General features: G+C 41.5%; 1 protein-coding gene across 1 annotated transcript in view; it reads left to right on the top strand.

The window, feature by feature from the left end:
- tmtops2b (teleost multiple tissue opsin 2b) overlaps window positions 1–23,997 on the top strand; it is a 122,348-nt gene that overhangs the window by 61,183 nt on the left and 37,168 nt on the right. Inside the window, exons 2-3 of the mRNA XM_061879285.1 lie at window positions 10,244–10,578; window positions 22,157–22,390. Of these exons, the coding sequence (XP_061735269.1) occupies window positions 10,244–10,578; window positions 22,157–22,390 (569 nt within the window). The remainder of the gene's footprint in view (window positions 1–10,243; window positions 10,579–22,156; window positions 22,391–23,997) is intronic.

The raw sequence follows: 23,997 nt of genomic DNA, 5'->3' as shown, positions 1-23,997 counted from the left end.
GCGTAGGAAAAATGCCCCGAAGCAAGAAAGACTACAATGGCGGATGTGCACAAATTTTCGGGACTTATGCAGATCCCAAATACACAAAAGCAGGTATCAATAAGTAAAAAAATAAGTTGATTTTTCATAATGCGCCCCTATTAAAATAAATAAATAAGTGCACACCATTTGTTCAACCACTGTACGTCTGGAAATTGGGTTTTCTAAGAGAGGGAATCTGGCTCTTTCTTTAGGTCCGAGCATCTCACAACGGCTTTGCAGACGAGAAGTCGTATTGCGTCCGCCACAGTAGCTATGTGTACATGGGCAAAATTAATTTCATCTGATCATCATTTGAATTAGAACGATGGACCCTGAAAAAAAAAATCAGATTATAATGCGCAATTGCATGCATCACACCTTAAATCGGAATACTTTACTTTGGCATGCGCAGAAATTAACATAAATGGAGAGGTGCTATTATTTACGCTATGGCGTCATCTTGTGGACAAGTTTGCTTACTGCAGGTGCTGAATAAGCAATGACTTTCACTGTGAACAAACCTGGCATTGTACATTTCTGCTATTTTCAGCATTACCACGGTATTTGAATTAGTGAATTATATTTATATAGCGATTTTCTCTAGTGACTCAAAGCGCTTTTACATAGTAAAACCCAATATCTAAGTTACATTTAAACCAGTGTGGGTGGCACTGGGAGCAGGTGGGTAAAGTGTATTGCCCAAGGACACAACAGCAGTGACTAGGATGGCGGAAGCGGGAATCGAACCATCAACCCTCAAGTTGCTGGCACGGCCGCTCTACCAACCGAGCTATGCCGCCCCATTATTTATCATGTTTTCTTTCTGTTCATGTCAGATGGTGTAGGTGACGAACCCCAAGATGCAGAGATGACAGGTTTGGAAAATGAAAACATGGTTTTAATGTTCAAAAAATAAGGCATAAAAAACACAAACCAGAAACCAGGAAACAGCAAACAGGGACAGGAATCGGGATCCAGGGAATAGCTTCCAGCTTCCAAAAAAAGGCAGTCCACAGCACACCGCATAAACAATACTCCAGCACTCACTGAAGGACAAGGCAGGTTTAAATAATGCCTCTGATTAGTACTCAGGCAGCAGGTGAGCGGGTGAACACTAATCAGAAGCAGGTGGAAATAATAAGTACCCATGGTAACCAAAACAACAAGTGTGCACAAAAAAACAGGGACCGAAGGAGTCTTAGATTGAAAATAAAAAACGTAATCCAGACCACAGATCATGAGAGTTCACTACTTTTGTCTTACCTCTCTTTTTTAAATGGTGCTGTTCTGTGCTTTTTATGTTGTGTGTGTGTCTTCATGTTACAACATTCTATGTATGTGCCCGAGGCTAGCAGTTGGCACTTAGAGTAGCTGTAATGTGAATAAAACAGTTTGTTGTTCAACTGGATGTCTTATTTAATGGTTACATCATCACATGACAATTCACTTTTATTGTTGCCAGTTTCGTTTTAAAGCAACACACTCAACAGTATATAAAGCTGCTTCTGTACTCGCTTCATTCCGAGAATTTTGAATTTGGTCCCTGCTCCACTACCAAAGTATAACTGACAGGGTTTATTTGGACCAGAATTTCAGAAGATGTGTTTACATGTGCTACAACCCGAATGACTTTCGGCATTAACCACGCGTCTTGATCGGAATTAAATTTTGATCCGGACGTGTGTGATCGGGGTAAAATATTCCGAATGGCGTGTTTACATGAAGCATTTTTTTTTCCGGTTAGGCTTTTATTCCGATTAAATGTGTCCATGTGCACATAGCTAGTATGCAACTTTTTTTTTGACTTTGCTACAAGTTCAGCAACGTGGTAGCTAGCTTTAAGGCGGGGGTCAGCGACACGTAGCTCTCGAGCCGCATGCCCTAGTGGCTCCCTGGAGCATTTTAAAAAAAGGATTGAAAATGGAAAAAGATGGGGTGTAAATGCATTTTTTGTTTTACAATGTTTTTTGTTTGAGGACAAACATGACACAAACTTTCCCAATTGTTAGAAAGCTCACTTTTTAATATGTTTGTGTGTCACTGATGAGAGTATTTGGTGAACATCGTTTTGTCCTACTAATTTCGGCGGTTCTTGAACTCACCACAGTGTGGACTGTGACGCAACATTTTGTTCACATGTAAAATCTTCCTCTGCGTGTTTGTCTCATTTTGTCCACCAAAAGTTTTATACTGTGCGTGAATGCACAAAGGTGAGCTTTGTTGTTGTTGTTATTGACTTGTTGGAGTGCTAATCAGGCATATATGGTCAGTGCATGACTGCAAGCTAATCAATGCTAACATGCTATTTAGGCTATTGCATCATTATGCCTCATTTGTAGGTATATTTGAGCTCATTTAATTTCCTTTACTTTTATCCTCTTTGTATATAATTTAGTAGTATGTGTCTCATGACACATTATCTGTATGTAATATTGGCTGCATTTCTGATAGTTGTCTGTGTGCCATGTTGTTCCAGACCACAACACACCTTACCTAGCTTGCCAAAGATTCGGGGGTGGGGGGTGTATATTGTAGCGTCCCGGAAGAGTTAGTGCTGCAAGGGATTCTGGGTATTTGTTCTGTTGTGTTTGTTGTGTTAAGGTTACAGATGTTCTACCGAAATGTGTATGTTATTCTTGTTAGGTGTGGGTTCACAGTGTGGCAAATATTTGTAAAAGTGTTAAAGTTGTTCATACGGCTACCCTCAGTGTGACCTGTATGGCTGTTTATCAAGTATGCCCTGCATTCACTTGTGTACAAGTCGCATATAATACGTGGCTGGGCTGACACGCTGTTTGTACGGAAGAAAAATGGACGTGACGACATGTTGTACGGGACGCTGAAGGCAGTGCCTTTAAGCACCACTGCCCCCGATATTGTTGTCCAGGCGGAATTTGGGAGATTATCGGGAGAGGAACTGAAATTCGGGAGTCTCCCGGGACAACCGGGAGGGTTGGCAAGTATGACAGACACACTCAAAGTTTGTACATCCGCACTCATATTCACTGTACACACATATGTAGCACCCTGAAACTAGAGTTGGATGTAAAATCTAAAGTTGTAACATGATGCACAAATATAATAATACTTATTCTGTTTTTGTTAAATTATGCAATGTTTTCATTTGTCATATTCATCTCCATGTATGATTGGGTATGAGTATTGGGAAGGGGAGCTGTGTTCCGATGACACAACTACAAAGTCGATCATGCAACTGCAGCCTAGGGTGTCCTGGTGCCAAGTGCACATATGAACACCCTTATGTTTGAACATGGTGTTTTTAGTGTTCTCGTGAGACGTGTAAAAACGCCAACTCAACACCAAGCCAAACCGGAGCCAATGAAGAGAACGTCGTTGTAAGCTTGACCATTTACTTTTGACAATTCTTCATAGACAATATGGTGAAAAACTGAAAAGAACAAAGAGACACAACACACAACACACTTATTGCCTCTGTACATATTCGTTTACAATGACATATAAAAATGTAACGGTAATGTCGGAAAATGTCCAGCAGAGGAAGACTCCCGTCTGCCTAAATGACTTGAAAACATTGTATCTAGTTCGACAATTATATTTAACATATCGGCACTATTACACCGTTTTAACGTGTCTGACATGTTGTTAACTTATTAAAGACGGCTTACGGCATTGCATCTTTGCCGCTTTGTGTAGGATGGCCACAGAAAGTACTACAGAAGACCACAAAATGTATCTCTAGCTTTCGAACAAATACTGGAAGTCAACCAACAGGAAGTAATTTAGTGACATCATCTAACTGCTGTTTACCGATTATAAAGTACAATAAATATAAACAACTTTAACTCCAAATTAAAGCATTGCTAAAACAAAATATTATCAAGTAATACAAAAATATTATCATGTAATTACGTAAATAATATGAACAGTTGACTTCAGGACAACACACTCCCCACCTGGCCTATGTGAGGTCATTAAGATCACCAAATAACTCTAGTCTTTGGGCAGGAGTAAAACAACTTATGTTACTGGTCTCAAAAATGTTTTTGGGGTTCCTTAGTCTGTAGTCTTCCCTTCAACCCTCCTGACCAAATTGTCGATCCCGGGGAACGTGGCGGTGACCATGGCCATAGGCCAGTAGTTACGTGCAGCTTGCTTGTCCTTGAGGAGAACTACATCTCCTACTTGAAGATTTCGCCTTGACCTATTCCATTTCTGTCTCAGTTGCAAAGAAGGAAGGTACTCCCTTCTCCATAGGCTTCAAAACTGGTTTGCAAATGCTTGCACTTGCTTCCATTGTTTGGTGTGAAGGTCCCTCTCTGTGAATTCTCCAGGTGGAGGTGGAGCTCCCGCCTTCCGTGTTAGGAGCATTGCTGGTGAAAGAATGAAGGGTTGTTGTGGATCTATGGATACAGGCAGAAGTGGTCGTGCATTTATAATTGCAGTGACCTCCGCCATCAGAGTGCAAAGAACTTCATGGGTTATACGAGTCCCGTGCTGCAGTAACATTGAATCCAGGATTCTTCTTGCAATCCCGATCATTCGCTCCCAGGAGCCTCCCATGTGGGAAGCGTGTGGTGGGTTGAATTTCCAAATGCACTGCTTTTCACTGAGGAAGTTCTGCATTGCCTTGTTCATTCCAAGCTCTTTGCATGCTCACGTAAAATTACTGCCACAATCAGAATGAAGTTGATTTGCCATTCCTCGAAGTGCGAAAAAACACCTGAGAGCGTTGATGCAACTTGAAGTGTCCATAGACTCGATTAACTCGATATGAACAGCCCTCGAACTAAGACAAGTGAACATCATGGCCCACCACTTGCTCTCTGATTGTCCTCCTCTGGTACGTCTGATTAGGACAGACCAGGGTCCAAAGACATCGACTCCCATGTACGTAAAAGGAGGACAAGATTTAAGACGTTCCGGAGGCAAATTAGCCATTTGTTGTTCTTGAACCTTCCCTCGAAGTCTACGACAGATTGTGCATTTGTGAAGAATTGAGTTGATTAAAGACCGTCCACCTAGAATCCACAATCCTGCTGCTCTGATGGTTCCTTCAGTAAAATGACGGCCTTGATGTTTTACCTGCACATGGTGGTGGTGTGTGAGCAACAAAGAGATGTGGCTTTTCCTGGGGAGAATTACAGGATTCTTTTCTAAAAGTGTGAGTTCAGAGCACTTTAGTCTACCTCCCACACAAAAGAGTACATCCTCCAATGTTGGGTTGAGTTTCAACAAAGAGCTGTTTCTTGGAACTGGCTTGTTTTCTTGTAAAGCTAAAAGCTCTCCTGAGAAGGTTGCCTTTTGTGCTGCCCTCAGAATAATATATCTAGCTTGGGCAATTTCATCTGCAGTGCGTGGTTGGTGACACTTGTGCCAGCCTTTGCATCCATCTTTTCGATTTGACCTTTTGTATGCTCTTGCGACGTGGATGAGGAATGCCACACCCCTCACCAAGGAAGTGAAAGTGGAAAATCGTTGGAAGCGATCTGGGTTAAGTATCTGACGTTCAAGGTAAGTAGCGCAGGTCTGCACTTGTGGTCGGATTTTAGAGTCATTATCTGGTCCAATGAGCTTTTCTATGAATGTGACTGCATTTTCGGTTTCCTTTTAGAGGGTTTGTTGAAGTGACATGAACCGCTTGATTGCCTGGTCCTTATTGTTTCGCAAATGTTGACGTGGTTCCTTAGATGGGAGTGGAGCGACCCAATTGTTGGATCCATCTCTGTAGGTTTGAATGTCATGATCTTTAGAAAGTGGAGGTCATCCATTGATGGAGCAGGTTTGTTGTCATGTTCAGTTTGGTTGAAATCTGTCGATCCCAGCATCCTTTCTTGTGATTTGCGGGACTGGTTGAATGTTTGTTGCTTCTTAACACACATGACGCTGGTGCAGGGTTGAAAGATGGAATGACGTCCATTTTCCCATACGTTTGTTTTCATTGAATTAATTGTTGGTTTGTGTGTATTGCCTAAACACACTTCTCCCATCACCACCCAGCCTAAATCCAGACGTTGTGCAAAAGGAGCGTCGTGTGGGCCATTTACTCACTGTCTGACCTTGTGTGCCCTGATTACATCTCTTCCAAGGAGCAGAAGTATCTTGGCATCTGGGTCGAATTCTGGGATGTGTTTGGCAATGTGATGGAGATGGGGTTGATACAAAACTGCAGTTGGTGTTGGGATCTCATTCCGATTATTTGGAATCTCTTGACACTCGAGGAGTGTTGGAAGTGAATTGAGAACTTTACCATCTAGGGACTCAATCTGGAAACCTTCAGCCGTCCTGCCGTGTGCCTCTAAAAGGCCAGAACAAGTTCTGAGATGATAGGTGATTGGCTTGCTGTCCACATTGAACATTATAAACAATTCTGGTCTTGCCAATGATCGATTACTTTGGTCATCCAAAATTACGTAGGCTTTGATGGCTTTGTCCTTAAAGTCTTTATGGTACATTTTAGTAAGGCATATTTTTGAGCATGAGCGCCCCCACTGACCTTGACCGCAAACATCTGTACAGCTCGCGCTAACATCCGGCATGTTATATTGTTCTTCTCCCTCCCCGCCATCCTCTTTAAGAGATGGAGGAGCCTTGGCCATTTGAGGGGATGGACCAGGATGCATTGCTGCCTCATGATGAGTGCTTCCACATTCATAACACTTCACAGAAGACTGGCAGTGTTTGGCGAAACGTAAAACTGAGGAACAACATTTAAAACATATCCCATTTTCCTTCAAAAAGGCCTTTCCATCATCCAGGGATTTGTTTCGGAATGTCCTGCGTCTCTTAAGGGGGTGTGGTTTGTTGACAACTTTCATTGGGGTCACTATTGGTTGTGAAAATGTCTGTTTTGTGCACTGTGATGGGTCTGTTGGAGTTAAAACCTTTTGCAATGTGTTTGTCAAGGTTAGCAGTTGTATTGTACTGGTAAGTGAAACTGGGGTCATTTCGTTTCTTTGCCTTGGAGCACACAAAAACACAGAAGTAGTGGAAGGGAGGGAAGCAACCCTTATTATGTTCTTTGTACAAAAACCCAGAGGATGTCCATTTTTCCTGAAGGCTATAAGGAAGCTTGTCCACAATCGGCCTAATTCCACGTGACGTATCCAGATAGGACAAGCCGGTGACATAGCCGTCCTCGTTGAAACCTTGAATTTCCATGAGCAAATCTCCCAGTTCGAGTAGCTTAGCGTTGTCTTCATTAGAAATTTTGGGGAAATTGTCCAGCCGATCAAATAGTGATTTTTCAATGATATCAGGGGGCAGCATAACAGTCACGCAGTCTATCCCATGCTTTGTGTAGAGCCAGTTCTGGATGGTTTACATACATTGAGCGGATGCGTCTCACATGTTCTCCAGACTCCTTACCAAGCCACTTCGTCATGAGGTCTAGTTCTTGGGTTGTTGTGAGGTGAGCACCGTTGACTGCTGTAGTGAATGACGACTCCCATGCGCGATAATCTTCTGGTTTATCGGCGAAGTAGTACAGTCCTGAGGTGATGAGATCTCGTGTTGACAAATAGTGGGCCAACGGTTCCACTGAAGACGGCCTGCTGGCTTGTGGAACCTGTCGGGGAACATAGGGCGGAGCATGTATGTTTGAGCCAGATTGTCTTTTTTCTTCGAAGTTTGTCGTGGCTTTAACTGGTTTATTTAAGTTTGGTGTGGATAAGTGAGATTCTTTATCGCTCTTAAAGTTTGTTCTATTAGGACTGGGTTGCATATATGGAGTATTTTCATCCAGATGCCAGGTGTTGATGGTAGCTTGTGTTAACGGATACGGTTGCTTATTTATTGCTGGACACAAGGCAGCTGGAGATGACAACTGCTGTTGAAGGTCGATCTGTGATTGAACGTATTTACTGGTGCGTTCAATTTTTGCCTTTTCTGATTCAGTTTTCCTGTCATCGCCTGTGGATTGTGCTCCCGAAGCTTCCTCCAATACTTGAGCTTCCGCCTCAGCTGCCTCTGCTTCTCGTTGTAATGTCAGCACTTCTAATTCTGTGGTTATTCTTGTCATTTCTAATTGATTGTGAGCCCTTTCCAGTTTTAGCTTAGCTTCTTCCAGTTCAAGCTTAGCTTCTTGGCTTGCGTACGACGCTCGTACTTTCGCAGCTTCTGCTTTAGCTCTAACAAGAGCTGCGCTTGCTGTGGATACTGACGTTTTGCTGCTTGCACTGTGACTACTTGCCATGTTGATACCGTAGGGCAGCCGGAACGTGCCTTTTTCACTTTACTGTTCTCGTGAGACGTGTAAAAACGCCAACTCAGCACCAAGCCAAACCGGAGTCAATGAAGAAAAAGTCGTTGTAAGCTTGACCATTTACTTTTGACAATTCTACAGACAATATGGTGAAACACTGAAAAGAACAAAGAGACACAACACACAACACACTTATTGCCTCTGTACATATTCGTTTACAATGACATATAAAAATGTAACGGTAATGTCGGAAAATGTCCAGCAGAGGAAGACTCCCGTCTGCCTAAATGACTTCAACACGTTGTTCGACAATTATATTTAACATATCGGCACTATTACACTTTTTTAACGTGTCTGACATGTTGTTAACTTATTAAAGACGGCTTACGGCATTGCTTCTTCGCCGCTTTGTGTAGGATGTCAACAGAAAGTACTACAGAAGACCACAAAATGTATCTCTAGCAAATCTCGAACAAATACCGGAAGTCAACCAACAGGAAGTGATTTAGCGGAAGTGACATCATCTAACTGCTGTTTACCGATTATAAAGTACAATGAATATACACAACTTTAACTCCAAATTAAAGCATTGCAGTTACTAATACAAAATATTATCAAGTAATACAAAAATATTATCATGTAATTACGCGAATAACATTAACAGTTGACTTCAGGACAACACAGTGTTTGTCATGGACAATCTGTGACGAGCACAAAAGTCCAATAACAAAACACCACTCGGGTTCAGATCCGGGCGGCCATTCTTCCCAATCACGCCTCTCCAGGTTTCACTGTTGTTGCCAACATGAGCGTTGAAGTCCCCCAGTAGGACAAGGGAATCACCTGGGGGAGCACTTTCCAGTACTCCCTCGAGTGTACCCAAAAAGGGTGGGTACTCCTAACTGCTGTTTGGTGCGAAAACACAAACAGTCAGGACCCGTCCCCCCACCCGAAGGTGGAGGGAAGCTACCTTCTAGTCCACTGGGTTGAACTCCAACGTGCAGGCTTTGAGCCTGGGGGCAACAATAATTGCCACCCCAGCCCGTCGCCTCTCACTACCGGCAACGCCAGAGTGGAAGAGAGTCCATCCCCTCTCGAGAGAAGTGGTTCCAGAGCCCTTGCTGTGCGTCGAAATGAGTCCGACTATATCCAGCCGGAAGTTCTCCACCTTGCGCACTAACTCAGACTCTCCCCCCCCCAGCTAGGTGACGTTCACGTCCCAAGAGCTAACTTCTGTAGCTGAGGATCGGACCGCCAAGTGCCCTGCCTTTGGCTGCCGCCCAGCTCACATTGCACCCGACCTCTATGGCCCCTCCCATGAGTGGTGAGCCTCTTTGGGCTGTGCCACCAGGCGCTCACCATCGTGCCCTAACTCCGGGCCTGGCTCTAGAGGGGGGCCCGGAGTCAAAAACAGAGTCTCTGTTTTTGTATTCCCATTGAAGTCTTCGAGCTGCTCTTGGTCTGATCCCTCACCTAGGACCGGTTTGTTTTGGTTTACTATCAGGGGGCATGGAAGCCCCCTGATAGGATCATTGGGACACGCTAACTCCTCTACCAGGTTAAGGTGGCAGCTCAGAGAGGAGGTTTTTAGGGGTTACAACTAAATCAGTGATCAAAGATTCTGCTTTCAAGGTTCCACAGAAGAGTTACTAGCATTTTCCTCTTGTATAGAGGATCTTTGCTAGCATTTTTTCAGGAGGTCCTCTAAATGAGTAAACATTGATGTTTTTAAGCACCTCCTGCAAATATGCTTGTCAGAGATCATCTTCGTGACAGGAGCATTCTGCTGTCTTGAAGTTCTGTAAAAACACCTGTCGAAGATGCTGTATTTGACAGAATCAGGCCTACTAAAACAGAGATTCTTATAAACTTGAAAAGATTCGAGTCAAAGATGCTCTATATAACAGCAGTGCTCTGCTTTTGTTTAAGAACTTACCACTACTAAAAGACTGTCTATTTTTTAAGAACCTGGTGCAAAAACGTCATAATTGATTTGCATCTGCATGGCGGTGTTTGAAGAGCATCTTTGTTTGCTCCCAGGTATCGTGTCGCTGATCTCCCTGGTCATCCTCTCCTACGACCGCTACAGCACCCTGACCGTCTACAACAAGCAAGGGCCAAACTACCGGAAGCCCCTGTTGGCCGTGGGCGGCTCGTGGCTCTACTCGCTGGTCTGGACGGTTCCTCCGCTCCTGGGCTGGAGCAGCTACAAACAGGAAGGGGCGGGGACCAGCTGCTCGGTGTCGTGGACGGCCCAGACCGCCCAGTCCCACGCCTACATCATCTGTCTCTTCATCTTCTGCCTGGGTCTGCCCGTGCTGGTCATGATCTACTGCTACGGCAGGCTGCTCTGGGCGGTCAAACAGGTACGCCGAGTCCCGGTTCACTTCCAATCTAGATCAGATCCAGTTTAAACTTGGTTTTACACAGTCCATCTCGAACGGGACCTAAAACGTGTGACCCCGGGGAACACACTCTTTCAGTATCATGTTTCAAACCCAGCTTCGAAAAGCTGTGCACTACCAAAGGCGCTCATTTTGACTTCATTTTGATTTTTAAATGCTTATGGGCCTACTGAAACCCACTACTACCCACCACGCAGTCTGATAGTTTATATATCAATGATGAAATATTAACTTTGCAACACATGCCAATACGGCCTTTTTAGTTTACTAAATTACAATTTTAAATTTCCCGGGAGTTTCGTCTTCGAAATGTCGTGTAATGATGACGTGTACGCAAGACGTCACGGGTTTTTAGGAAGTATGAGCGCTACGCACACACACAGCTAAATGTTGTCTGCTTTAACGGCATAATTAAACAGTATTCTGGACATCTGTGTTGCTGAATCTTTTGCAATTTGTTCAATTAATATTGGAGAAGTCAAAGTAGAAAGATGGAGTTGGGAAGCTTTAGCCTTTAGCCACACAAACACACGGTGATTCCTTGTTTAAAATTCCTGGAGGTGAAACTTTCCTATGGATCAGAGCGTGGTCAAGCCAACATGGATCCTGACCACATGTCAACCAGCAGGTTTTGGTGAAAAAATTGTGGTTAAAAAGTCAGTTCTTACCGGAGAAAAGCTGAGCTTGTGCCGTCCATAAAGCTGCCGTCGACTCCCCTGAGACACTGCGTGTCAAGACACCCGTGGAGACACCCTTCCGACTATCAGGTACTATTTAACTCACTAAAACACTAGCAACACAATAGAAAGATAAGGGATTTCCCAGAATTAACCTAGTAAATGTGTCTACAAACATCGGAATCCGTCCCAATGCAATCGCATTTTTTTTTTTTTTTCCTAGTCTGTCGCTATAAATGATAAATGGGTTGTACTTGTATAGCGCTTTTCTACCTTCAAGGTACTCAAAGCGCTTTGACACTACTTCCACATTTACCCATTCACACACACATTCACACACTGATGGAGGGAGCTGCCATGCAAGGCGCCAACCAGCACCCATCAGGAGCAAGGGTGAAGTGTCTTGCTCAGGACACAACGGACGTGACGAGGTTGGTTCTAGGTGGGATTTGAACCAGTGACCCTCGGGTTGCGCACGGCCACTCTCCCACTGCTATCAATATCCTCAAACACAAATCTTTCGTCCTCACTCAAATTAATAGGGAAAAGGTTGTTTTCTCGGTCCAAATAGCACTTTTTGTTGGAGGCTCCCATTAAAATCAATGTGAATATGTGAGGAGCCATCAAACATGGGACGTCATCGTCTGCGACTTCTGGTAGAGACAAGGCTTTTCTCTTAGCACCGAAAGTTGTGAACTTCATCGTGGATGTTCTCTACTAAATCCTTTCAGCAAAAATATCGCAATATCGCGAAATGATCAAGTATGACAGATAGAATGGACCATCTATCCCCGTTTAAATAAGAAAATCTCATTTCAGTAGGCCTTTAAGTTGTTTTATCAATTTTTGTTTTGCAGGTTAAAGTGTTTTGAACATCGTGCTCCTGCATTAATGTTGCTGACCTCTTTGTGTTGCGCTGTTTAAACAAAAAACAATGTTTAAAACACATAAACGCAAACTAATTGTCCAGTCATGATAATATAAACTTGAAAATTGTCTGATAGGCTCCAGCACCCTACGCGACCCCGAACGGGACAAGCGGTAGAAAATGGATGGATGGATAGATGGATGTCTGGCTGGGGTACACTCTTAATGACAAAAAATTATATTTATCTGCAATTATTTTTTAGGTACCTATGAGCAACTTAGATTCGCTTTTTGAACTCAGGGCCCAACTTTTCCTCTACAGGGATATCCGGGGACTACTTAAAGGCCTACTGAAACCCACTACTACCCACCACGCAGTCTGATAGTTTATATATCAATGATGAAATATTAACATAGCAACACATGCCAATACGGCCTTTTTAGTTTACTAAATTGCGATTTTAAATTTCCCGCAAAGTATCCTGTGAAAACGTTGCGGTATGATGATGCGTGCGTTTGACGTCACCGGTTGTAGCGGACATTTTTTTCCAGCCCGATCCAAGCTATAAGTAGTCTGCTTAAATCGCATAATTACACAGTATTGTGGATGTCTGTGTTGCTGAATCTTTAGCAAATTTTTTCAATTAATAATAGAGTAGTAATAGTAGAAAGATGGCGGTGGGAAGCGGCGCACTGCAGCTGCCTTTAGCCACACAAACACAGCCGGTGTTTCCTTGTTTGAAATTCCCAAAGGTGAAGCTTTACTATGGATCAGAGCGGTCAAGCGAACATGGATCCTGACCACATGTCAACCGGCAGGTTTCGGTGAGAAAATTGTGCTAAAAAGTCGGCTCTTACCGTAGACATGAGCGGAGCTTGCGTCCTCCTGCAGCTGCGGACTCTCTTACCTCCTCCCACCAGAGACACTGGCGGTCGCCACACCCGTGGCCACACCCCTCCGACTTTCAGGTACTATATAATCTTACTAAAACACTGGTAACACAATAAGCAGATGATCGCGAAATGATCAAGTATGACACATAGAATGGACCTGCTATCCCTGTTTGAATAAGAAAATCTCATTTCAGTAGGCCTTTAAATATTAAGACTAAATTAGTAATCTTACGCTTGATTTTAATCACATTCAAATGATATTAAACCATGTTTAAATCACAAAGATTATCATTATTTTTCAAGGTTTTTTTTCAACTCATAAACTTTAGGCTTGGGTCGGGCTGATTAGAAAAATAAATACCTATCAAATATTCTGCAAAAGAAGGGACTCAAATAACTGACGAAAATGTATTTACATACAATTATGTTGTGGTAAAATAAACTAAATTAGGTTTCTTAACTAAACTGTAAATAAAATTTCAAGTGCAAATTAAAATACAGCTTTGCCACTTTAGTCATCATTTTTGCACTTAAGAAACATCTTTATGACTTCAGCCCCAGACTTCTGTATGTTTGAGATTGTCATTACTGCCTCAAGTGGCGGAAAAGTGTATTACAACTAAGTACTACTGTGGTCAGTATCCACGGTAGTACTTAGTTGTAATACACTTTTGAAATATGTTTTTTGGCGTCCCTCTCACGACCCAATAATGGTTAAGAAACACTGATATAGAGGATCTTTGACTATCTTTTTTGAACTAATTCCTTCAAAACAACAAAACACTCTTGTTGTAAAATGATCTTTGATTAGCTTTTTTAGAATAGAATAGAATAGAAAGTACTTTATTGATCTATTCTATTCTATTCTATTCTATTCTAAAAAAGCTAATCAAAGATCATCTTACAACAAGAGTGTTTTGTTGTTTTTAAGGAATTTTTTGCAGTTCTTCTTTAAAAACAGCAGAGTGCTACTGTCATTTAGAGAATATTTTTGATTGATTGAGACTTTTATTAGTAGATTGCACAGTACAGTACATATTCTGTACAATTGACCACTAAATGGTAACACCCCAATCAGTTTTTCAACTTGTTTAAGTCAGGGTCCACGTTAATCAATTCATGGTAAACTGACAAGCTTTCTTGCACTACTTCCTTAAAAAAGCTGAGCATTCTTAACATAGAGGATCTTTGACTAGCTTTTTTGCAGGTCCTTAAAAGCAACAGTGTGCTCCTATGATAATGTTTACATAGATGATCTTTGACTTGTGTTTTTTGAGCAGATTCCTAAAAGCAAATTCTGTTAACAGTATATAGAGGATCTTCAACTTGCGTTTTTTCAGTACTTCCATAAAAAAAAAATAAAAAAAGCTGTGCATTGTTGTTACTGGAGAAGATCTTTGACTAGTCTAAGAACAGCAAAACGCTCTTGTCATACAGAAAATGTTTTGGCAGTAGGTCCTTAAAAACAACAGACCACGTCTGTTGTTTAGAGGATCTTTGGCCAGGGTTTTTTGAGCAGATCTCCAAAAGCAGTAGAATACTCTCCTCACAGTATATAGAGGATCTTTGACTTGCGTTTTTTCAGTACTTCTTTAAAAAATAAAAAAAAGAACTGTGCATTCTTGTTACTGGAGAAGATCTTTGACTATTTTTTTTTTTTTTTTGCATATTTCTAAGAACAGCAAAACGCTCTTGTCATACAGAAGATGTTTTCGCGGTAGGTCCTTAAAAACAACAGACCACGTCTGTTGTTTAGAGGATCTTTGGCCAGGGTTTTTTTTTAGCAGATCTCCAAAAGCAGTAGAATACTCTCCTCACAGTATTAAGAGGATCTTTGACTTGCGTTTTTTCAGTACTTCCTTAAAAAATAAAAAAAGCTGTGCATTCTTGTTACTGGAGAAGATCTTTAAACTATAGTCTTTTTTTTGTTTGCATATTTCTAAGAACAGCAAAACGCTCTTGTCATACAGAAGATGTTTTTGCAGTAGGTCCTTAAAAAAACAGAGCACGTCGGTTGTTTAGAGGATCTTTGGCCAGGGTTTTTTTGAGCAGATCTCCAAAAGCAGCATAATTCTCTGATCACAGTATATATAGAGGATCTTTGACTTGTGTTGTTTGCAGTACTTTCTTTAAAAAGCATTTTGTCATATATAGTATAGAGGATCTTTGAATGCTCTTAGAATGCTCCTGTTATAAAGATTTTAATTAAGTGATTCTTTGGCGTACCACTAGTTAGAGCCCGCGTACTACAGTTTGACAACCACTGCCCTAGAGTAATTAGCAGGTACAGTAAGTACAGTATGGAAGGAACCACAAGTGGGAATTGTCACTCATTAAATCAGCAAGAAGAGTTTTGTGTGTCCTCATTTTGAAACACTTTCATTCAGTAGCTGGGGGTTTTATGTATTATTGCCATGTTTACACATATTTGACATCACTTATAAAACATATTGATTTTAATAAATAATGATTATTCTTTCAAATTGTAAAATAGAATGTTAAAAATAACTTAACAAGAGGAACCGTTGTAAAAATAAAAAATAATAAAATAACATTTTTAATAATTATAGATTTGTTAAGTTATTTCAAGTAGTGAAGCTTTTTTAAAATTAAATATAATTAAAACAATTCTTAGAATTACAATTATTTAAATATCTGTTTTATCATAGGAATGATCATAAACATATTCAAATAATTTTTGAGGGAACCAGTTAATCATAAAAACTAGTACGTTCCATATTTAAATATAAGGTACCATCATTTAAAAAACATTTTTAAATTACAAAATCAGAATAAAATCATGTCAACAATGAATTAAAGTATTTGCTTGATTAAAAAAAATGTCTAATAACTATGTTTATAGTCTGAAGCACTTTGTGTCAGCAGTAGTATCAACATTCCAACTTTTTCCCATATATTTAAAAAAAAAGTATTTTTTTTTACTTTTTGTTCTATTTGGACAATTTAAAGTATAAGTTTTAAATGATTAAATATGAATTAAAATAAAACCTTGTTAAAGTCAAGTTATGGAGTGAAACATTTACTAGATTATAAGAAGTACCAACAAACAAACGTAAAAATAAACAATTAAAAAAATCATTAAAAAAATATTTTATCCTTAAAAGTATTTTTTAAACAAATCAAATTCAAAATGAGGACGTATTTCAATAAATACAGTATATTTTTGTATGATAAAAATATTACTACACGTGCTCTTGCAACAACAAATAAGGTAATTATAAAAAATGCGTTTAAATACACTGATAAAAAGTAGAAAAGCTACTATATTCTAGTTGTCCGTTAACAACAACTTCAATAATAAATACGAACATCAACACGCTTTATTGCAAAAGTAAAGATTTTCACAAGAGTACAGCACATAAGTAGATTATTGATTGTATGCAGGAGCATGTTTCATATTTTTTTCTTCAATCCCTGTGTAAACATCGAGATTTCCTCACATTAATATCCATCTGGACCATCAGATGTGTGTTTTTTTTTTTTTATATATTTGTTTCATCAAAACACTAAATCTCTTCTTTGGAAAAAAAACTACCTTTGCTCATCTGAAGTGGACATCTCCATCCTCCAGAAAATATGTACCTTTGGGGAAATATTCTTTTGTAAATATTGATTCAATTAGAAAGCGCCTGGACCTAGTTTGAAGATTTAAATGCTATATTTTGAATCCATAAAATATTGATATGCTTAAATGTTACAGTTATTATTCTAAATATCTGCGTTATGTGCCCAATAATAATAGTCACTAGTCATTATTCAGTGAAAATACAAAAGTGAATGATTGAATTAAATAATAAAAAGTAATGCTGATAGCATTTTAAATAAAATAATATTGCTTTATTTGAACCACATAATTAGAAATGAATAAAACACATACAATATATACAGATACTGTACTGTATTGAAAATGTAAATATATAAATAAACTTTATTTCCTTGAATTGCCGCAGGGCATATAGTATGCGCCTGCCTTGAATTACTGCCGGGTCGAACTTGCGTCCCAAAATAAATAGCGCATGCTTAGTATTACCGCCTGGTCAAACTCGTGACGTCACGAGTGACACTTCCCCTGTCATCATTTTCAAAATGGAGGAGGCTGATTTCAATGCCGGTAATTTGAAATTGCATAAAGGGAAGAAGATTAAGAGCTATTCAGTAGGATTTGAGGTCCAAGCTTACATCACACTCAAATTTTTGCTGCATACCTTTGGTAAGTGGCGGAATGAGAGGGAGGTTTTAAAATAATTAGTACATGCTTACTTTTACCGCATGCCTTTGGTAAGCGCAGAGTGAGAAGAGGTTTTACATTAATTAGCGCCCCGGCGGCAATTCAAGGAAATACGGTATTCCTATCTGTACTACACATTGGTTTAAAGACAATATTTAAAATTAAAAATGAAATACAATATATAATCAATCAATGTTTATTTATATAGCCCTAAATCACAAGCGTCTCAAAGGGCTGCACAAACCACAACGACATCCTCGGTAGGGCCCACATAAGGGAAAGGAAAAACTCACCCCAGCGGAACATCGGGTGACAGTGACTATGAGAAACCTTGGAGAGGACCGCATATGTTGAGATCCGCTTTTTGGATCCTCCACATATTATTGTTTGTGGTTCCATTTTTATTTTCACTCTCCGTCTGATCCTATTATTTCCTGTTTAAGTCGGTCACCATGGTAGCTTATTAGTTTCACCTGTTTCTCACGGCCCCTCACACCTGTCCTCACTAATCACCTGCCTTATATAAGCCTGCATCTTTTGTTGATCAGTCTGGGATCCAAATGTGTTCATGCACAACGGTACGTCTGCTTTGCGCTTTTGCTTACATGCAAATTTCAGTATAATTCTCGCGAGCTCTCACGCTGCGCACTTTTGTTCAATCTTAACTCTCATGCTAAATGTTTTGTTTTCCCCTTTGTGTGCCTATGTGCCAGTTTAGTTTACTATTTGTTTATCCTAGCTTTCATGCTAGCGTCTTTTGTTTGCTTTTTCTTAGCTCCAGTATTTTTGTTCTCTAGCACCTTTTGTTAAATAAATCATTAGTTCATACCTTTTGCTGTGTTCAATTTTCGACGCATCCTCGAGGGAATCGAACCCGGCATCACAATGCCGAACAGGCGTAACAGTTGGATCCCAGCAAGTAAAAAGAATTCCTTCGCGTCGAACACAAGGAAGGACGCCTTCAACGAAGACGCGTGGTTGGAGCTCATGGCGTGGGAAAAGGAGAGACTCCGTTGTGGGCAAGAGGTGTCCTCCGAAGCCGCTCGCGCTGCCCCGAAGAGGCGTGGGGTCCAATGGAGGTTTCCCCCTCATGGCAGTAACGCTCCTACTCCACTTCATCCTTCCCATGGACACAGCAAACTTCACCCAGACCAGGATTCACCCTTCATGACCGGTAATCCTTTTGGTTCATTTCCCAAACATTCTTTTGACCGCCATGAAACCCTCTCAGACTCCAGTGATGACATTTGGGGAACACCCACCGGTGACGCAACACCGCCCCCTGTCGATGACATCTTTACTGAAGACTTTATTATTGTGGACTGTAATTCTCACCCTTTTTCTAATAACATTGACTATGATTTTTTGGACAGTATAGATAAAACTAAATTCTATAAAGACGTCATATTTAGATGTAAACTAATGCAACATGAGTTACCTACTTTTCTTTCTCCACCTCTTAAGCCCCGTTCCCTGCCCAAGTCTGGGGTTTTTTCTCCTTTTTCAAAAGGACATGTTGGTCAATTTAAAGGGGAGGAGTCTGCCCACCTCCAAACCTCCCACCACCCTCCCTTAAGGTCGGTCCCTGCCCACAGGGAGCAGGTCTGGGATCCCCGTCCTGAGGGGGAGGGCTAAGGCCTATAGCTGTGGTGCGGAAGTAGCTCAAATGCTAACTGTCAAACCGCGACCTCCTACGAGGCCACCTCCACCGGTATTCCGCTTAGCTCCTACTAGTAGACCTCTTCCACCTGTGTTTCCCCCGGTCAAGCCACTAAGGCCACCTAGACCTCCTCCACCGGCTTTTTGACTCGCTAGGCCACTACCTCCAGCACGTCCTCCTCCACCGGTGTTCAAGCCTACTCCCAGTCCTGGTCCGACTTCTGGCCAACATTGTAGATCAACTCGTATACTGGCGCGTAGTCCGAGTTCTGGTCCAAGTCTTGGTACTAGTCCTTGTCGTAGTCATAGTCCATGTTTTAGTTCCATCCCAAGCCTGGTTTTCATACCAGCACATGACTCAAACCTGGTTTTCATACCAGCAACCGACTCTAACCTGGTTTTCGCACCAGCAACCGACTCTAGCCTGGTTCTCACGCCAGCACCAAGTCCTCGCCTGGTTTTCGCACCAGCCTCAATGCTAAAGCCCACTCCAGCACCAGTTCCTAAGCTGGAGCCCACTCCAGCACCAGCTTCAGGGCTGGAGAATACACCTGCGTCGACGACAGGGCTGGAGCCCACTCCAGTACCAGCTCCAAGCCGCCAAGCGCCGGTACCAGCTCCACGCCGCCAAGCGCTGCTGACGACTCCTGCGGCTTCCACGCCGCCAATGACGCCTTCTTCGGCTGCAGCACCCGCATCATCCTCGCCAGCTGCACTCAGGCCTGCTTTGGCTGCAGCACCCACATCATCCTCGCCAGCTGCACTCAGGCCTGCTTTGGCTGCAGCACCCGCACCCTCGTCTGCTACGTCCAAGCCTGCTATGACAATGGTGCTGAAGTGTCATCCTGCAAGGCGGCCACTGATATGTGTTTTTCGAGGTCGCCCGCCAAGACTTTTTCGGCAGCGGCGTTCCATCCGCCGCCGCCACATGACTTGTCCTCGGTGGATTCGGGGACACGCGACTTGGCGACCCTCCACCGTGGCCTCCCTCCGCCCTCCCTTCGTTTGTGGACTCTGTTTTTGGGGAGGGGGTTCAAGTTTTTTCTTTATTATTGTTTTTGAGACATCTGGTATCTGTCTTTTTTGGGGGGGGGGTTACTGTTGAGATCCGCTTTTTGGATCCTCCACATATTGTTGTTTATGGTTCCATTTTTATTTTCACTCTCCGTCTGATCCTATTATTTCCTGTTTAAGTCGGTCACCATGGTAGCTTATTAGTTTCACCTGTTTCTCAGGGCCCCTCACACCTGTCCTCACTAATCACCTGCCTTATATAAGCCTGCATCTTTTGTTGATCAGTCTGGGATCCAAATGTGTTCATGCACAACGGTACGTCTGCTTTGCGCTTTTGCTTACATGCAAATTTCAGTATAATTCTCGCGAGCTCTCACGCTGCGCACTTTTGTTCAATCTTAGCTCTCATGCTAAATGTTTTGTTTTCCCCTTTGTGTGCCTATGTGCCAGTTTAGTTTACTATTTGTTTATCCTAGCTTTCATGCTAGCGTCTTTTGTTTCCTTTTTTCTTAGCTCCAGTATTTTTGTTCTCTAGCACCTTTTGTTAAATAAATCATTAGTTCCTACCTTTTGCTGTGTTCAATTTTCGACGCATCCTCGAGGGAATCACAATGCCGAACAAGCGTAACAGTATATGTGATATATAAATGTGTTCCTATCTGTACTATAAATTAAAACAATTCTAAATGATTATAAGACACAATCAAAATAAATACGAATACTGTATTGAAAATATAAATATGTTCCTATCTGTCCTATAAATTGAAAAAATATTTGGTTTGAAAAAGTTTGTATACAATTACAAAGAAAATACTATTACGCTTTTATAACTAATTCAAGACAATTATCGAATAAAATACAAATACTGTATTAAAAAGTAAGTAAATACATGTATTCTTATATGTACTATATAGTTTTGAAAAAAACAGACACAATTAAAAAGAATATACAGTTAAAGGCCTACTGAAACCCACTACTACTGACCACGCAGTCTGATGGTTTATATATCAATGATGAAATATTAACATTGCAACACATGCCAATACGGCCTTTTTAGTTTACTACATTACAATTTTAAATTTCCCGCGGAGTTGAACACGTCACGGAATGATGACGCGTGCGCGTGACTACCCGGGTTGCAGGGGACACATTAGCGGCTAAGAGTCGTCTCTTTTCATCGCGCAATTAAACAGTATTCTGGACATCTGTGTTGCTGAATCTTTTGCAATTTGTTCAATTAATAATGGAGAAGTCAAAGTAGAAAGATGGAGTTGGGAAGCTTTAGCCTTTAGCCACACAAACACACGGTGTTTCCTTGTTTAAAATTCCCGGAGGTGAAGCTTTACAATGGATCAGAGCGGTCAAGCAAACATGGTTCCCGACCACTTGTCAACCGGCAGGTTTCGGTGAGAAAATTGTGGTAAAAAGTCGCCTCTTACCGGAGATGAGCTGAGCTTGCGCCGTCCATGCAGCTGCTGTCGACTTCTCTCAGAGACTGGCGTCAACACACCCGTGGACACACCCCTCCGACTATCAGGTACTATTTAATCTCACTAAAACACTAGCAACACAATAGAAAGATAAGGGATTTGCCAGAATTATCTCAGTAAATGTATCTAAAACATCTGAATCGGTACAAATGCAATCGCGTTTTTTTCTTTAACTTTATGTTGTTTTTTTCTAGTCCTTCGCTATCAATATCATCATCCACAAATCTTTTATCCTCGCTCAAATTGATGGGAAAATTCTCGTTTTCTCGGTCCGAACAGCTCTTTTTGTTGGAGGCTCCCATTAAAAACAATGTGAATATGTGAGGAGCCATCACCCTTGTGACGTCATCGTCTCTTACTTCCGGTAAAGGCAAGGCTTTTTTATTAGCGACCAAAAGTTGCGAACTTTGTCGTGGATGTTCTCTACTAAATCCTTTCAGCAAAAATATGGCAATATCACGAGATGATCAAGTATGACACATAGAATGGACCTGCTATCCCCGTTTGAATAAGAAAATCTCATTTCGGTAGGCCTTTTTTTTAACCAAATAATTCAAAATGATTATAAAACGTAATAAATACAAACATTAAAAAAAATGTCTGTACTATAAATTAAATACATTTGGTTTGAAGAAACTATATGAAATGAAAAGGAACATTTATTTATTAATTAATTTATAATTTTTTTTTAACTCCAGGTGGGTAAGATCCGCAAGACAGCGGCGCGGCGGCGAGAGTACCACATACTGTTCATGGTGCTGACCACGGCCGCCTGCTACCTGCTGTGCTGGATGCCGTACGGCGTGGTGGCCATGATGGCCACCTTCGGGCCGCCCGACATCATCAGTCCCGTGGCCAGCGTGGTGCCGTCGCTGCTGGCCAAGAGCAGCACCGTCATCAACCCGCTCATCTACATCCTCATGAACAAACAGGTCAGTGGCCAACTGTGGACGTGTACATTTATTTGCACAGTTAAAAAACAAACAAACCCAAAAAGGACTTTAAAAATAGAGATATTCATCAAATTGTAAGAAGGTGAAGGTGCTGCAATTCTTTGTCATGAGATGTCAGCCTTTGACAGTCACTTTTCCTCATATTTACAGTGGGGCAAAAAAGTATTTAGTCGGCCACCGATTGTGCAAGTTCTCCCACTTAAAATGATGACAGAGGTCTGTAATTTTCATCATAGGTACACTTCAACTGTGAGAGACAGAATGCGGAAAAAAAATCCAGGAATTCACATTGTAGGAATTTTAAAGAATTTATTTGTAAATTATGGTGGAAAATAAGTATTTGGTCAACCATTCAAAGCTCTCACCGATGGAAGGTTTTGGCTCAAAATCTCACAATACATGGCCCCATTCATTCTTTCCTTAACACGGATCAATCGTCCTGTCCCCTTAGCAGAAAAACAGCCCCAAAGCATGATGTTTCCACCCCCATGCTTCACAGTAGGTGTGGTGTTCTTGGGATGCAAGTCAGTATTCTTCTTCCTCCAAACACGACGAGTTGAGTTTATACCAAAATGGATACATGGATGATACAGCAGAGGATTGGGAGAATGTCATGTGGTCAGATGAAACCAAAACAGAACTTTTTGGTATAAACTCAACTTAAGGAAGGCTATGCAGAACGAAACTAAAACTGAACTGGCTACAAAGTAAACAAAAAACAGAATGCTGGACGACGACAAAGACTTACTGTGGAGCAAAGATAATGTACATCTGAACACGACATGACAATCAACAATGTCCCCACAAAGAAGGATAAAAACAACGGAGATATTCTTAATTGCTAAAAACAAAGTAGATGTGGGAAATATCGCTCAAAGGAAGACATGAAACTGCTAAAGGAAAATACCCCCCAAAAAGAAAATGCCACCAAAGTAGGAGCACAAGGCACGAACTAAAACACTACACACAGGAAAACAGCAAAAAACTCAATAAGTCACAGTGTGATGTGACAGGTTGTGACAGTACACCTACTTTGAGACAAGAGCTATAGTGTAGCATGCTTGGTAATGGTTTAAAGTCAGATCCAACAATTGCCACTTTTTACTGTCAAATGAGCAAGGGCGTAGAATTGGGTAGGGACGCTAGGGACACGTCCCTACCAATATCCAGCCGCTACTGTGTAGTCACTATCAATACAAGTGCTGCCCGTAATGTTTAGTCAATGATTATGGCACAGAAAGGGTTGAATGTCGGTCTCTGCTAGAAGTCCCGCCTCTAACCTAAATATCGCTCCCTGATTGGTTGCCGCTTTCATGCTAACTTACGTGTGATTGGCTGTCCCCGCTGTCACTCCTCGCTGTGGAAAAAATAGTCCCAGCTATCCAGACGTTAGCTCCAAATTAGCACTGCATCTCGTCTTTTCCTCCGCTTTTTTTCCAGGTGAAAGTCAATGCTCAGTCCCCTCTACCATTGTTAACCCACCCCGTAGGTGAAAGTTAACCTTAAACATGTAAATTCAACTACTTTAGTCCGTTTTTTAACATCGTAAAAATATCAGCTGTCTTTTACTACGGACTGCAACAGTC

The sequence above is a fragment of the Nerophis ophidion genome, linkage group LG19, assembly GCF_033978795.1.
Source record: "Nerophis ophidion isolate RoL-2023_Sa linkage group LG19, RoL_Noph_v1.0, whole genome shotgun sequence".
NCBI classification, from domain to species: Eukaryota; Metazoa; Chordata; class Actinopteri; order Syngnathiformes; family Syngnathidae; genus Nerophis; species Nerophis ophidion.
The sequence above is the reverse complement of the archived record's forward strand: the minus strand, read 5'-3'. Positions and strand labels throughout refer to the sequence as shown.